This window comes from Ranitomeya imitator, chromosome 3 (genome assembly GCF_032444005.1).
Source record: "Ranitomeya imitator isolate aRanImi1 chromosome 3, aRanImi1.pri, whole genome shotgun sequence".
Taxonomy (NCBI): domain Eukaryota; kingdom Metazoa; phylum Chordata; class Amphibia; order Anura; family Dendrobatidae; genus Ranitomeya; species Ranitomeya imitator.
In genome coordinates this window covers 252,841,723-252,858,366 of record NC_091284.1, presented here as the reverse complement: position 1 = coordinate 252,858,366, position 16,644 = coordinate 252,841,723, and the positions used below count along the sequence as shown (strand labels likewise).

Here is a 16,644-nt window from a genome sequence, read left to right as displayed (position 1 = left end):
AAAATAAGCCCTCACATGGCCATATTGACGGAAAAATAAAAAAAATATGGCTCTGGGAAGAAGGGGAGCAAAAAACGAACACGGAAAAACGGAAAATCCCAAGGTCATGAAGGGGTTAAAGTAGCTCCATACAAATACTATTTCCATGGACAAAGGCCTAAATAAAGTTTATAAATGCTGTGACTTCTTAAAATTTCATCTTTATCCATTTTTAAGGGAAAAAAAATACCTTGACACAAAATTGTATGAACTCAAAATGTACCAGTTATTCACTTTAAATATTGTGTGGAAATTGTCCTGGCTACATGAGGTGCAAAATATACAAAACCCCTGGCAGCAAAAGGGTTAAAAAATGAATAAATTTTTTCCTACTTGTTTTCAAAGTACCTGAAAGAATTTGTAATCTAACCTTAGTGGAAAAAATGTACAAGCCTCAGATCATTGATAAGGGAATCTTAATGACATTGAGATTTTGATAAAAATGTTTTATTGATAAGATGGTAAAAGTTTTCTGAGTATATAAAGCGGTCATCGCTGTGCAAGTCTGAACAGAAGGGGAAGTTTATCCACCAACATGAAGTGTTTAATTCTTGCTTTCGTTTGCCTCCACCTCTCAGAGGGGATTGTTAAGTAAGTACAAGCCGCATAATAATAATGAAGATAATAATATTTATAGTTTTATTTATTTTTTTTAACATACAGTAATTATAAAACTATGCAAATCAAAACATGGCGTTGTTGTCCATTTGGAAAATATTTAACGTTAATCTTAGTAATATTTAAACCCTCAGCACAAACCGAAATGTTCATTTTTTTTCTTCCTTTTAATCATTTTATAATTATTCATTTTTTTCCCCCCGCTTTTTTTCTTCTGATGTATATTATGAATTGTAAGGCTCAAAAAAGACATTGCATCATGTTGACTGGATGATTATGAAAAATATTGCATCACTATATACTATACTATGATTACTGACTACTTCCTAACAACTCAAAGTCGATAAACGTTTAGCCGGCCCACATTTTAATTTTAATTCCAAGTGTCGTTGTAAAACGTACCTGCATAGAAGGGCAGCTGCATGACATCGTCGGTTGTCTGACAAACCGGACTCTCCTTAAAGAAGGCAGAGACAGTTTCTTACCATTTCTGCCTTCCCAATCACTGTATATATATATAGGGCTGATAAAGTGCTGTTCTCGCAGTATATAGGAGGCACTACTGGTGCTTCCTCTTCCAGACTTAGTGGTCATATGAGCAGGATGTAAGGGGTGCCGCAGGAGCTACAGAGTCCTAGGAGACCCAGTCATCTCTCCTTTGCAGTCAAAAGGCTGAATTAACAATGTAAAAGGAGCTAGTAAACCAGCTTCAGTTACAAGGGAAGTTTGGTAAAAAAAAGTAATTAAATCTTGAAATGCCCCAAAATATCTTTTATGGCATTATGATGGCACAACATGCAAATTAAATGCCATATAATTAAATAAATAAAAGCAGAAAAAAAATGTATAAATAAAAAAGGCCTCTACTGATCCAAACTGATGTTACTAGCCTCACCCCCCATTGAGGGGAAAAAACCTGTCTGATCTATATTACTAATTGTTCTGGAAAGGTGAACAAATCCTAAAATGTATTTCAATGGTCCTTTTGTCTTCATTACCAAAAAAGAATTAAAAATTTATGAAAAGCAGAAACATATTTTCTTTATTTTCCCACCGAAACGGCTGAATTCCAACAATAAAATGAAAAAATAAAACAAAACAAAGCTAGGCTCCATTTAGTTGCTAACTACCTACCTGTTGTGCTTGTGCCAATCTCTGCCAACACAGAGCGGTTACAAACCACTCCTACTGGTGATTCAGTGGCTTCCGCTGACGCCATGTTGATGCAGCTTTTTTTCCCTAACTGCAGAAAAATTTGGCTGACCCCTTTTCTCCCATGAATTAGAAAGCCATAGGCCAGCGGCTTATTTACGGGAGGACAATGTTATCAGCGGTCTAAAATCAGAAGTGTGCGATCAACATTTCTCTCAACCATGAGCCGGCGGGCACCTCTATACACGTTAGACTGTTGAACAAACCCATCAATATCGACACTAGTCTAATGTGTATGAGGCCTTCAGAGCATGTGGACGTTCTAACGGTAGGTTCCACAATTGAGACTCCTTTATATTACCAAGAACAAAGGAAAACTTTGAAAGAAATGGTTCTTGCTTTGGTGGAGCAGTCCTGTCCAGGTAATACATTGTTCACCACTCATATTAATGGCTACCATAAAAAATTTCTTACATTTTCTCTACGGATACTAACTAAACACATTCAATTTTAAATAGATTGCCTTTATATGAAACTTATATAACTTCTTAACATATCCCCTTTGTGACCGAGAAATTTTTCATCTCTGCGTTTCATTTTTTCTTTCACCTCTTCCAAATGTAATAACTGTTTTTTTTTGTTGACAAAGCCATAGGAGAGCTATTTTTTTGTCAGGACAATTTGAAGTTTTAAATGACACTATTCAGTTTACTATGCTATGTACCAGGGATGGACTGGGACTGAAATTCAGCCCTGGCATTTGAAATCACACAGGCCCATGCTGTCTCAAACCCCGAGCACCAGATGGAAATATATTACTAACTAGATGGTGGCCCGATTCTAACTCTATTCTAGAGTATGTATGTAATTTATTTATGAAGTTTTCAGAATAGAGCAATTTATACACAGGATTCGGCCGGCCGCGACCAATTAGCAAAACGTGGTTCAAATTCCGCGCCAATTCGCGGGTGGACTGTGACTGTCGCTGATTGGTCACGCCCGGCTGCGAACAATCAGTGAAGCCAGGGTCAGCTCCAGGTTTTTGAGGGCCCCGGGCGAAAGAGTCTCAGTGGCCCCCCCTCTTTAACACATACCACGATTCATGATCCACAGATACAGCAGAGAAATATAGCACAGCCAAGTAGCGTATAACACAGCCCACGTAGCATATAACAGCCCACGTAGTATATAGCACAGCCCACATAGTATATAGCACAGGCACGTAGTATATTGCCCAGCCACATAGTATATAGCACAGCCACGTAGTCTATAACACAGCCCATGTAGTATATAGCACAGCCACGTAGTATATAGCACAGCCCACGTAATATATAGCACAGGCTGCGTAGCAAATAGCATAGACACGTAGTATATTGTCCAGCCATGTAGTATATTGCCCAGCGACGTAGTATATTGCCCAGCCACGTAGTATGCACATAGTATATAGCACAGTCACTTAGTATATAGCACAGTCACTTAGTATATAGCACAGCCACAAAGTATATAGCACAGCCACGTAGTATATAGCACAGCCCACATAGTATATAGCACAGACACATAGTATATTGCCCAGCGGCGTAGTATATTGCCCAGCCACGTAGTATATTGCTCAGTGACGTAGTATATTGCCCAGCCACGTAGTATATCGCCTAGCCACGTAGTATGTTGCCCAGCCACGTAGTATATTGCCCAGCCACGTGGTATATTGCTCAGCCACGTAGTATATTGCCCAGCTACATAGTATATAGCACAGAGATGTAGTATATAACTCAGCCCACGCAGTATCTAACACAGCCCACGTAGTATATAGCAATGTGGGCACCATATCTCTGTTAAAAAAAGAATTAAAATAAAAAATAGTTATATACTCACCTTCCGTCGGCCCCCCGGATCTAGCCGAGACATTTACCGATGCTCCTCGCGACGCTCCGGTCCCAAGAGTGCATTGCGGTCTCGCGAGATGATGACGTAGCTGTCTCGCTATGTCGGTTTAACAGACTGCTACAACGCTATGTGGGCAGCGGGCGCTGACTGGGAGGTAGTATAGAGGGGGCACTGACTGCAGGGGAGTAGGGAGCGGCTGACTGTGCCCGTTGCTCCCAAGAGTGCATTGTGGTCTTGCAAGATGTTGACGTGCGGTCTCGCGAGACCGCTACATCATCATCTCGTGAGACCGCCATGCATGGACCGGTCACCGAAGCGTCGCGAGGAGCGGGAAAAGCCTGGGCTGGATCCGGAAGGTGAGTATATAATGATTTTTTATTTTTTTATTATTTTTAACATTAGACCTTTTTACTTTTGATGCTGCATAGGCAGGATCAATAGTAAAAAGTTGGTCACACAGGGTTAATAGCAGCGTTAACGGAGTGCGTTACACCGCGGCATAACGCTGTCCGTTAACGCTGCCATTAACCCTGTGTGAGCGCTGACTGGAGGGGAGTATGGAGTATGGAGCGGGCACTGACTGCGGGAAGTAAGGAGCGGCCATCTTGCCCCCAGACTGTGCCCGTCGCTGATTGGTCGTGGCTGTTTTGCTGCGACCAATCAGCGACTTGGGATTTCCGTTACAGACAGACAGACAGAAAGATGGAAGTGACCCTTAGACATTTATATAGTAGATATATTACTAATGTTACCCTCAGTGAAGGAAAGCAAGATTAACTACAAGACCAATATTTCTATTAATACCACTATATAAGATTGAATAATTATAATATCAAAATAATAATGTTGCAATAATGCAGACAAATACCAACAAACCATAACAAAATATTGCTAGCATATACAATATTGATAACACCACCACAGTGTTTGTTAAAGGGCTTAAGGTTAAACTCAATGTAACTTCAGATTTCTGAATCCTTGTATCGCACACTGTGGTGATTCTCCGGTATCGGCATTGGGGACAGCCGTTATGTGGCAGCAGGAATGCAGTTTACAGACCTCCGGCCATATTTTCACTGTGTTTTGCTAATTTCACTTTTATTGAGCGTGGCCGTGCACATCTAGTCAGCAGGTGAATGCATGTATACAAATCACATACTTGGGGTCACATGATCAGGGGCCTAACTACAGTATGTGGATCGCCCCCCCGTAAGGGCAGTGGGGTACTCGGTTCCTTCTGTTCTCAAGGGGGATGTCACAGTGGCTGACCCAGTCCGTGGCCCTAGGGACGTCCGTTGAAAATAGGGAAAGGTCTTTAAAGGGATAGTGTTCGTGACGCCACCTGTGGTATTCGGTCAGGGTGACCGACACTGCTTAGCGGTCCGCTGGGGTGATGTTATGGCAGCTAGTTGGTATACCTTCCCACAGGTGATGTATGTCCCCAGGGCTTCCCAGTGAGTGGATGGTGAATGATGTAAGGCGCAGTGAAGAACGAGGACACAAGGTTGCAGTCTCTTTACCTTTTCTGAAAGTTTCAACGTCCACAGTCCAGAGCAACAAATCACAGGGTAGGCAGAGTCCGACCGGTCTGAAGGCAAATCCAGAGTCCCCTTATCCAGGTGAAAATCAGTAGCCTTCCTCTAGCGCCTGGATGTTGTAGTACCTAACTGCTGAGCCTCTCATAAGGTCCTCACAACGGTTGTTGGTGTTCTAGATGTTTTGTCTTTCTCTCTGTCCCCCAGATAAATAGGAACAACCCGTATGACTGGTGGCTTGAGGCTTTTTACAGGGACTCTAGCACGCCCCAGCCTCCACTAGTTGCCACCGTGCCTCCTGGGTGTAGGTGCGGATCAGCAATGTGCAATTCACTGTCCTGCCGGTCTCTGGGCAAGGCATGAAGACGATTGCTCCTTCGGTGTTCTGGCTACCGGATCCTGCGCCTCAGAAGGAGGCAGCCTGTGTAGGGCAGAACTCCTTCTGGTTTCCTCTCCTTTTGCTATGACTTCGTTTCTCACCCTCTACAATACAATTCTCTTTCGTGTCCTTCCTTAGGATGCTGCCGCACGCCGGGCCGACGCAGCTCCGTGGCCTTCTGTCTGGGCCTCTGACAGGATCCCACCCCTGTCAGAGACCCTCTGTCTGCAGCTGCTAGATGTTCCTCCCTTCCTCTGGCTGCCTGACAGGTGCTGCCTGGGTGAAACCCAGTCAGCTTCTGCCTAACTTCCTATCCAGACCACCAGTTTTACCTAATTGTGAAAAGTGCCCTAATAAATAGGAGCATAGTTCCCCCTGGTGGACTGGAGTGTGAAGTGTGTTGCATGTTTTGTGATACCTGGTAGAGAGATTTCCTTTATTGTCTTCAGACGTAACATCACTCCCCCTGGTGGAAGAATGACATTACTGCAACAACCAGGACCCTTTATAAAAAAGACCAATGGTGTTAAACACTTTTAATAATTGGGAGCCCCATTAGAGCTTTTGCTTTGGGACCTAGTCTGTTCAAGTTACGCCACTGTACATGATCACCAACTCTCAGTGCCAGCACCGGAGAATCCTCCCAGCGCTCAAACTCTGTGAGGATTCAGAAGTCCGCAGTCACAGAGGGTCACATAGTCACTGCAGACTTAAACTTCAAGCTTGGACAACTACTTTAACCAAAACCCCTGTACTAAGATTGATATTACCACCATACAGTGCCCATATAATGGTGATATCAGGTCTACACCAGTGCTCTGCAGACCATATATGTGTATACTGTGCAGGTTCTCACCAGTGACATCTCGCTGATTGTTGTCATTATTTACCCTTTTCCTTTGCATTCAGTCCAGACCGCTATAAGCTCTTATTCCATCCATAACTCGTCGAGCAAAATGTAACACAGACATCTTCCGTTTACTGATTTTCCAGGACCCTACTCACGTTGTACCACCTCTACACAAACCACAACTTGTGCTGCCTTATGATAAATCCCCTGAACCTCTTTTAATATTGCTCCACAATGACCTCTTATAATAATGATCCTGTACCTTCTTATAATAATAAAAATATCCCCTGCGCTTTCTTATATTAATAATAATGACTCCTTGCTTCTCCTAAAATTATAACTGTACCCCCATTGTGCCTCCTTATATTAATGGCCCTCTTAGTATATAGTTACAAAAGGTTGAAAAAAGACCTAGGTCCATCAAGGTCAACCTTTCTCCACCCATTGTACATTTGTCACTAATTATCTATAAACCAGCGCCTCTTTATTGTAATAAGACTCCAGGTCAGGGATGCACATAGAAATAACAGGTCTCATAGAAAACGTCCTATCACGTCACAGTCAAAAAAGAGCGTACACAAAGTTATATATAGGTGCGCAAGATGCATGCGGATCTTAAGGAAAGAAGTACGCAGGCCTACACTGCGCACAGAAACGCTAATGTGAAACCGGCCTTAGACAGTTATTTTACCTCTACTTAAGCACCTAAGTGGTCTCAGTCACTATGATACCCCTTTCAAAGCCTCATAGAGTATTACGCCCCCACGAAGTATGATGGACAACACACAGTATTATTGCCCCACAAAGCTTACACAAAGTATGATGTCCCACAGCACCCCACATAGTAAGATTGTCACCACAGCCTCTCATACAGTATGGTATCCAACACAGCCCCCAATATACAGTAAGAGAGGAACCACCGACCCCCACACAGTATGATTTCCACTACAGGCCCCTATTTAAAATGTGATGTCCACCAAAATCCCACGTAAAGTATGATGAGCCCACAGCTTCTATACAGTATGATGTCCAGCATAACCATCCCATGTAGCAAGATGGTCACCACACCCACCAACATGGTATAACAAACCCCATAGACCTCCACACAGTATAATGTCCACCACAGCCATGCCACACAGTATGATGTCCACCACAACTACACTACACAATAAGATGGTTCGCCCACAGCCACCCCGTACAGTATGATAGATTCCCCATAGACTATGAAGATCCCTCATAGCCCCAATACTGTATGACGGTCCCCTCACAGACTCGTATATAGTATGATGGTCCAAATCACTGCCCCTACTGTATTTAGTATCATGGTCCACCTCACAGCCCCCATATAGAAAGATGGTCCCTCCAACAACTCCCTAATATAGTATCATGGTCCCCCAATACCCTCATATGATAGTCGACCCCACAGCTCTTTATATATTACTAGATGGCAGCCCGATTCTAAAGAATCGGGAGTCTAGAATCCATATATACTTTATTTATTCAAATGTAAGAATAATACAATTAATAAATAATAGTAAGAAAGAACAAAAATAATAGGCAGTATATGGAGAAAACACCAAACAAAAGTTCAAAATTGGTGTGAAAATGTCACTGAACCACTTCACAACTAAATATATATAGTTTTGGTAAATGGTATTATCATTTTTTTGACGAAATTCGGCAGGAGCTTGAAGAGCAACGTCACTGGGCCCGCCTCCACGCAGTAGAAACTTGCTGTGAGGTAAAAATTCAAAAATCACACCAAAATGGCGGGCGGAGTGTGTCACAGTACGGCACGTTTCTGATTGGTCGCTCGCAGCAGGCGGCAACCAATCAGACACTGGACACTGTTGACGTCACTTATCTCCGGACATTAGCTCCGGACATTAGCTCCGGACATTAGCTCCGGACAAAGCCACGGAAGTTGGCACAAATTGCAGGAAGTAGTATTCTAGGCAATTATATATTAGATGATGGTATACCTCACAACCTTTATATAGTGTGATGGTATCCCACAACAGCGCCCCATATAGTATGATAGTTCACCTCATTGCCCCCTGTATAGTATGACTGTCCACCTCACAGTCCACCATATAGTATGATGATCCCCCAACAGCTCCCTATATAGTATGATGGTCCCCCAACAGTACAGCATATAGTTTAGTGGTACACCCCACAGCCGCTTATATACTGTGATGGTCAAACTCACAACATCCTATATAGTGTGATGTTACACCATAGCCCCCCCCCAAAAAAAATCCCTATACTCACCGAATTCAAACTCCTCATCCTCCGCAGCGTCTGTCTCCTCTTTTATCCATTCTTGCAGTGGATGTTGGTGGCGTGATGTAGTGATGTCATTGCACCACTGACATTAGCTGCTTGGTACACACGTGGCCTGCTGGGGTAAGTGACGGAGCCAGTGACTTTGTGTTTCGTCACAACTGTTAACAGTATGGGCGTCTTGAGGACACCGATTCTGTTAACATAGCAAACAAGGTGGCCCACAACCAAACAGGCCCTTATGGTATTTGCCAGAATTGCCAGATTGTCAGTCCGGCCCTGCTATGTACTAGAATATGACAAAAAATGCCAAAGCAATTCCGCCATTGTTTTTTGGGTTTTGTTTTTACTGTGTTCATTGTGCAATTAAATGATCTGGTAAAGTGACATTTCAGGTCACTATAATGACGGCAGTACCAAAATTGTAAAAGTTTTTTTTAAGTGGGGTAAAAAAAAATCTGAATTTAGTATTACAAAAATTTGATTTGCATTGCCATTTTCTGAAACCTGTAACATTTTATTTTTTCAATTGGTGGAGCTATGTGAGCGTATATTTTTGATAGAATTTTTTTTATAGTTTTTTTTTTCTTGTATTATTTGGGGGAATTGCACCAGCAAAAATGATGCAAATCTGGCATTTGAAATTTTTTCTCTTTACAGCTTTTGTTATATGGATATTTAATTTTATAATTTTACACAGTGGACTTTTCTTGAGGTGGCAATAACAAATATGTTTAAAGCATGTTTTTTTGTTTGTTTTTAAATGAGGGAAAAATAGTAAAATTAAAATGTTTATGTATTTCTTACAATTGTTATACATTTTTTTAAAACTTGCTTAGTCCCCTTGGGGAACTTGAAACTGCAGTGGTTTGATCACGTGATCTATACTTTGCATTACTACAATATTGCAGTATATAGCTAAAATCAAGGTCTCCTATCAAATCTAAACCTTAGACATCTAATGATATTGCGGAGGCCAATGGGTGAAAGATGAATAGTAAGCAATTGACAGTGGCACATAATGGGTTAACAGCAGCGAATGGACCTTAGATCCAATTGCTGCGGTTGCAGACAGATGCTAGCTGTGTAAAACAGCTGACATCTGCCAGGTATGCTAATTTAAGACTTACCAGTAAGTTCAATGGTGGAAAAGGATTTACAGGAATCTAGTGTAACCTTCCATCTTTATAATATCCAAGAAATACATGTTAATATACAGTTACAATCACAGTTTATTTAACTCTTATGGCACATTATGTTTATTAGCAAAATGTACAAGATTTTTGTTGTTTGCAGAAAACCAGTCAAATAAGGTCAACTTACGGTAATTAGCTCAACATAATATAAGTGGTTTCTCCAAATTAAACACAAAATGCCATTTTTAAAAACTACTGTAGTCTCAGAATTATACAATTCCTATATGACCAGTACCTTTGGCTGTTGTGACCTGATGCAAATGTGATGAATAGCCAGACACCAGCTTTTGGCAGTATTCCTGAGTAAACTTACCCCCTTCCTCATAGGCATCAGACTCCAGTTTACAAATATTCTCTTCTGTAACCTTTTGGGCCATTCTTTTGACAACTCCAAAATACAGCTCTGGCAAAAATTAAGAGACCACCACATCAAAACCCTGTCATGAGCAGCCCAATCTCCAGACCTGAACCCCTTTGAAAACCTCTGGAATGTAATCAAGAGGATGATGGATAGTCACAAGCCATCACACAAAGAAGAACTGTTTAAATTTTTGCGCCAAAAGCAGTGTGAAAGACTAGTGGAAAGCATGCCAAGATGCATGAAAGCTGTGATTAAAAATCATGGTTATTCCACAAAATATTGATTTCTGATCTCTTCCTGAGTTAAAACATTAGTATTGTTGTTTCTAAATGATTATGAACTTGTTTTCTTTGCATTATTTGAGGTCTGAAAGCACTGGGTTTTTAAAAAACATTTTACTATTTTTCTTTGTCAGAAAAAAAAATACAAAATTTATTGCTTGGAAATTCAGAGACATGTTGTCAGAAGTTTATAGAATAAAAGAACAATTTACATTTTACTCAAAAATATACTTATAAAGAGGAAAATCAGACAAATTTAACATTTTGCAGTGGTCTCCTAATTTTTGCCAAAGCTGTATCTTAGTGAGCTGGAGGCCAATGGGCTAAGATTCCTCAGGAATGGTACCAGAAGCTGGTGTCTGTCTATGCATTATGTTTGCAGCATGTCACAACAGCTGAAATGTGCTCTACTAAGTGCTATAGAATATTTTCATAAAGGGGTTGAATATATCCAGGCTCGGACTGGCCCATAGGGTAACAGGGGAATGCTCTGGTGGGCCCCTGTGTAGATCTGGGCCTCCAACTCTACTGTATGGGCAGTACTTGGCACAATTCACTTGATTCACTCTGTACAGAAAAAAGCAGCATCTCATCATTCATTAACCACGCTACCCAGTTTATTATTATATAGAGATATAGGTAAATTTGTGAACGAAGGTAGTATAATATTTGCATGCAGGTGAAAAGTGGGCCCCCCCAAAGTCAATGTTACTGGTGGGCCCGTGTCACCCCAGTCCGACACTGAATGCAGTACATCTGAGATGGCAGTAGTCAATCAATTAGGCAATTTGTGTGGAACTGTGTTTGTAAATGTTGATAATAAACCTAATTTGCAAAGGGGGTTGAACAATTTTCATTCAACTACCAATGCTTGTGAAGACATCCTCTATAGTAACTATGAAATTTCCTTTATAGAGTCCCCCTGAAAAGGTTCAAATCCATGAGAGAGGTGATGAGTGAGCATGGCATCAAAGCTCCAAAGGTGGACCCAGCTTCAAAGTATTACAACCAGCTTGCCGTTGCTTATGAGCCTCTGGCTAACTATATGGATGTGAGTAGTAATGATATAAGATTAATAATTCAGAAACTAACTTATCAGAAGGTTTCCAAAACTAATGTTATTAAGTTATAAAGGTACATAGACTAGAAAAAAATGTCAACATAGTCATTGTTTTTGTTCTTTCTTTGCGGATAGATGTCATACTATGGAGAAATCAGCATTGGCACCCCCCCCCAGAACTTCCTCGTTCTGTTTGACACTGGATCCTCAAACTTGTGGGTAGCCTCAACCTATTGTCAAAGCCAGGCATGCAGTAAGTAACTGAAGATTGAGATTAAAGAAATATAGGTAAAACAAAAAGTTAATAATATTGGGCTGATTGATATCTAACCTATCACGCTAAGAAACAAGGAGATAATTTCAGAGAATGTTGAGCTTCATATTAAATATTGGGTGAAGAACTAGTGTAAGTTGTAACATTGTGGTAGTACTACTGTAGCTTTTCAGTTTACCAGCATTAATGACACAACTGGGATACCTGAAACTCCCATATATTGTTCATTTATGTAACAAAATCAATGATCCTTGTATTATTTCCCCAGCCAATCACCCTCTCTTCAACCCAAGTCAGTCTTCTACTTATTCTTCAAACAACCAGCAGTTTTCTCTGCAGTACGGAACTGGAAGCTTGACCGGAGTCCTGGGATATGACACTGTTTCTGTATGTAAAACTTTTATTTAAATATATATTTGCAAAAAAAGTTAATTTATTCTAATAGATAATCCACATAAAATTCTGACTGGTCTTCATTCAATAAGACTAGGTGTTGCCGCAATCTATCCTGCCCCAACTCTACCTCAGCTCCACACATTTGGAGGAGCTGCCCTAAACTTCAAAAATGGTGTAACACAAAAAATTCGCAACTTTTCAAAGTAATCTGACCTAAACATTTTGATGAATTGGGGCCTATATCTTCATGAATTGATCACCTGCCTATTAATACACTTTCCTTCATCTTTAGTGCCAACAAAACACTAAAGACTCTCATACACAGTAGTACGCCAATTTGACAGGTCTGGCCAACCATCTAATATGTATTGAAGCCTCTCCAATCTGCCCTGACGATTGATGGCTGGCGGCCAAGAGAGAATTCAGTGACAGATAAATAAGGTGGATTGATGATCTGTAACCAATTCATAAATTACATCGATTTTGATTTTTCCTCCTCTTCTTCCAAGACCATAGAATTTTTTCTGTCTGCATAACCATATGAGGGCTTGTTTTTTGTGAGATCAGTTGTAGTTTTAAATTACATCATAACTCTTACCTTACAATGTACTGGAAAATAGTAAACTAAATTCCAAGTATGGTGAAATTGTGAAAAAAGTGCAATTGTACCATTGATATGACATCACTATGTTAATTCCGGAGAGCCTGTTTAAAACACAAACTTACTGGTAACAGCTAATAAACTCACTTTTAAATATTTTCTTTCTCGTAGATCCAAAATATAGCTATTTCCCAACAAGAGTTTGGCTTGAGTGAGACTGAGCCTGGAACCAACTTTGTATACTCACAGTTTGATGGTATTCTGGGTCTAGCTTATCCATCTATTGCGGAAGGAGGAGCCACCACCGTAATGCAGGAAATGATCCAGCAGAATCTCATTGATCAGCCTTTATTTGGTTTCTACCTTAGCGGGTAAGATTATATATTTTGGAAATTGTGGTTTCTTGTTTAGATATTCTGTGTTGTAACAGTTAACCTGAATGTAAACTTATGTACATTATTTATTTATTTTTTTAGCCAGGAGAGCACTCAAGATGGTGGAGAAGTAGCTTTTGGAGGAGTTGATCAGAACTACTACTCAGGACAAATCACTTGGACTCCTGTCACCTCTGAAACATACTGGCAAATTGGAATTCAGGGGTGGGTGCATGAGTTTTAAATAATTTCTCCCCTACTTGGACAACTGCTTCTTAAATACTATACTACCTAGAGTAAAATAAAAATAACTGATACTCACCTCCTATACTAGCATCATTCCAGTGATGGTGGTCTTCTGGTGCTGGCGAGACATTGTTATAGGTGAGCACTGCTGCCAACCAGCATCAGCTAATTGGCTGCAGTTCCTCAGACATCCAAGTTTCATCCAACAGAAGTGTGAGTGAAGCAGCCCATTACTGGCCGTTGAATGGCTATTGTGCTTACCCAGTATAAGAATGTCACATAAGCACTGGGTGACCTAGTGCCAACATCACTGGAATGGCTCTGGTGTAGGAAGATGACTAGAGAGTTAATCATATACTAGTTCTAGTTCTGGGCAAAATTATCCAGCTTGGGCTGGTCAGTTACCTGAGGGAGGTCTTAGGAGGACAACCTGCTGTTTGCGTGACGAGACAGTAATCAACTCTTATTCCTGAATATTGAACTGATATAACTGTCCTACTGGGATTTTGAGAAAACTGGGTGTTTTACATTAAAAAAAAAAACACTTAAAACATTTTTTTTTACAATACTTAATACGTGAACATGAGATTCTGTGGGTAATACACTGCTCCACTAAGCTAATTAATATAGAGCAGTGTGGTACACTATCCTGTCAATCAGGTAGCCTATTAGACACTGCCTTTGGTGCATTTGTTTGGCTGTAGTTTCTAACATACATGGCACAGATATTTTCAGACCTACGGATGCCATAGCAATTAATTGAGGCCTCACGATCACGCTGTGGGGGTGCTATTTGGTGACAATCGGAGCGTGCTCAATCTGTCAAACACCTCATGTGCCACTGTCACTATTGGTAGCAGCATATGTGCAGTTAAACTGCTAGGATCAGTGAGAGTGTTGATCCTACATTTACAGCAGGAGCACGGTGATGTACATAACTGTCATAGAGCACAAAGTGACGTGTGCTCATGGAGGTTGTATCAAGTTAAGTGCTTAAAGTAATTTCTGCTACCATAATTTTTATTTGGAAGTTATTCGAGGTTCAGGGTATCACCAGAGTACATTACAGGAGTGAGCCCATTAAAATGAGCCATAATTATGGGTGGGCTGCAGTTAGAATACTTTAGATAGGTAATTTTAACATTGATTGAGAAGCTGAATGTATTTCCTTTAGGTTCGCCATCAATGGGCAAGCTACTGGATGGTGTAGCCAAGGATGCCAGGGCATCGTTGACACCGGGACTTCTCTGCTGACAGCCCCTCAAGGAGACTTCTCCTCCCTCATACAATCCATTGGTGCACAACAAGATCAAAATGGACAGGTATGATAAAATAGCTGCAATTAGCAAATATTTTAGTCAAGTGAATTCACTAGTTATATATTTCCTGTATATGTTTATGAAGATGTTGTGATGCTAAGTATTAAGCATTCAGTAAGCAAAATATCTTCATGTGTTGACAATGACTTCTTTTAATCGAAAACCACACAAGGCTTTTCAGCCCATCAACTGACAAAAGCCTGGGATGGGCTGAAACGCCTTATGTGGTTTTCGATTAAAAGAAGTCATTGTCAACACGTGAATGCCAGGATCTTTTCTATATGTCTAGTACCATATTCCTACGTGCACCACCCTGACTATTTCTACTATTTTCTTCATGTTATGCCTATTATATATTATAAGGCTAGGTTCCCATTGCGTTAGGGCAATCCGTTTAGCGCATAGCGCTAACGCAATGTATTTTTTCGGGTCATGTTTAACGTCCCCGCTAGCGCAGATCCCTGATCTGCGAGAGCAGAGAACGGACCTCGGGCGCACCTCGGACGCTGCAAGCAGCGTCTGAGGCACGTCACAAAAGAACGGCACATCGCTAGCGCGTGCCAAAAATGGCACACGCTAGCGATGCGCGTTAACATTGCTGCCAATGGGTGCGCTAACGGACGCGTTGCACGGCGTTAATTTTGCCGTGCAACGCTGTCCGTTAGCGCTGTCCCATTAACGCAATTGGAACCTAGCCTTACAAATACATATGTCCCTACTTATTTTCCTTTGTCTCCAAATGTGTCCACTTTCACATTTTTCTTTGCAGAGCAGGTTTTCTACACTTTTGTGTTGTGTGCAGATGTTTTTGCTTTATTTTACATCAATTGCCCTAAATTGCAGTTATAATTGTATTTGTTTTTGCAGTATGCCGTTTCCTGTGATAACATTCAGAGTCTTCCCACAATTAGCTTCACGATTAGTGGAGTTTCATTTCCACTTCCACCATCTGCCTACGTTCTTCAGGTAGTCTTCTTTTTTAAAATACAATTTTTTGAGGGTATGTGCCAAAATTAGACGTATTTATTTATATTTTGTTGTGTTTTTATATGTTTAGAACAATGGCTACTGCACTATTGGTATTATGCCAACTTACCTGCCTTCTCAGGATGGACAGCCACTTTGGATCCTTGGTGATGTCTTCCTCAGGGAGTACTACTCTGTATATGATCTGGGAAATAATCAAGTTGGTTTTGCTTCTGCTGCATAAACCATATATACTTGTCAGCGGTGTGCATATTTTTCCTAGTAATACATTAGTAAAAATCATTATACAGAATGGGTATATGTTGCTTAAAGTGCCAACAATAAAAAGTATGTAATCAACTCAATGTTTCTTGTATCTTTTTTAAAGGCAATTATATGTGGATATCCTAAACACTGAGGTTATTTTTATGGTGCAACTTAGAAGCAATGATTTAAATTTTGCTCAAGGGCTATTCTCTAAGTATTAATAAAATTTAGAATTCTTGTTATTTTTTTAATTCGTTTATGAACCACAAGAGGAAAATATACAATATACACATTTATACACATTAGTGTTACTATATATATATATATACATATATATATATATATATATATATATATATATATATATATGTATATAAAGGAAGACAAAGTTATATGCATTATTGCGTGTAAAGCAGGACATATACTTGAGTATAAGCCGAGATTTTCAGCCCATTTTTTGGGGCTGAAAGTCCCCCTCTCGGCTTATACTCGAGTCATACCCGGGGTCGGCACAGGAGGGGGAGCGGGGGCTGTGTAATTATACTTACCTGCTCCTGGCGCGA

General features: G+C 40.6%; 1 protein-coding gene across 1 annotated transcript; it reads left to right on the top strand.

Annotated features, from left to right (window-relative positions):
- Window positions 1–552: 552 nt before the first annotated feature.
- LOC138672038 (gastricsin-like) lies at window positions 553–16,322 on the top strand. The gene is made up of 9 exons (XM_069760118.1): window positions 553–630; window positions 11,494–11,629; window positions 11,774–11,891; window positions 12,181–12,299; window positions 13,081–13,280; window positions 13,386–13,508; window positions 14,704–14,851; window positions 15,716–15,814; window positions 15,906–16,322. Exons 1-9 carry the CDS (start codon window positions 575–577, stop codon window positions 16,056–16,058), a joined length of 1,152 nt encoding a protein of 383 aa, XP_069616219.1. The 5' UTR covers window positions 553–574; the 3' UTR covers window positions 16,059–16,322.
- The last annotated feature ends 322 nt before the right edge of the window (window positions 16,323–16,644 follow it).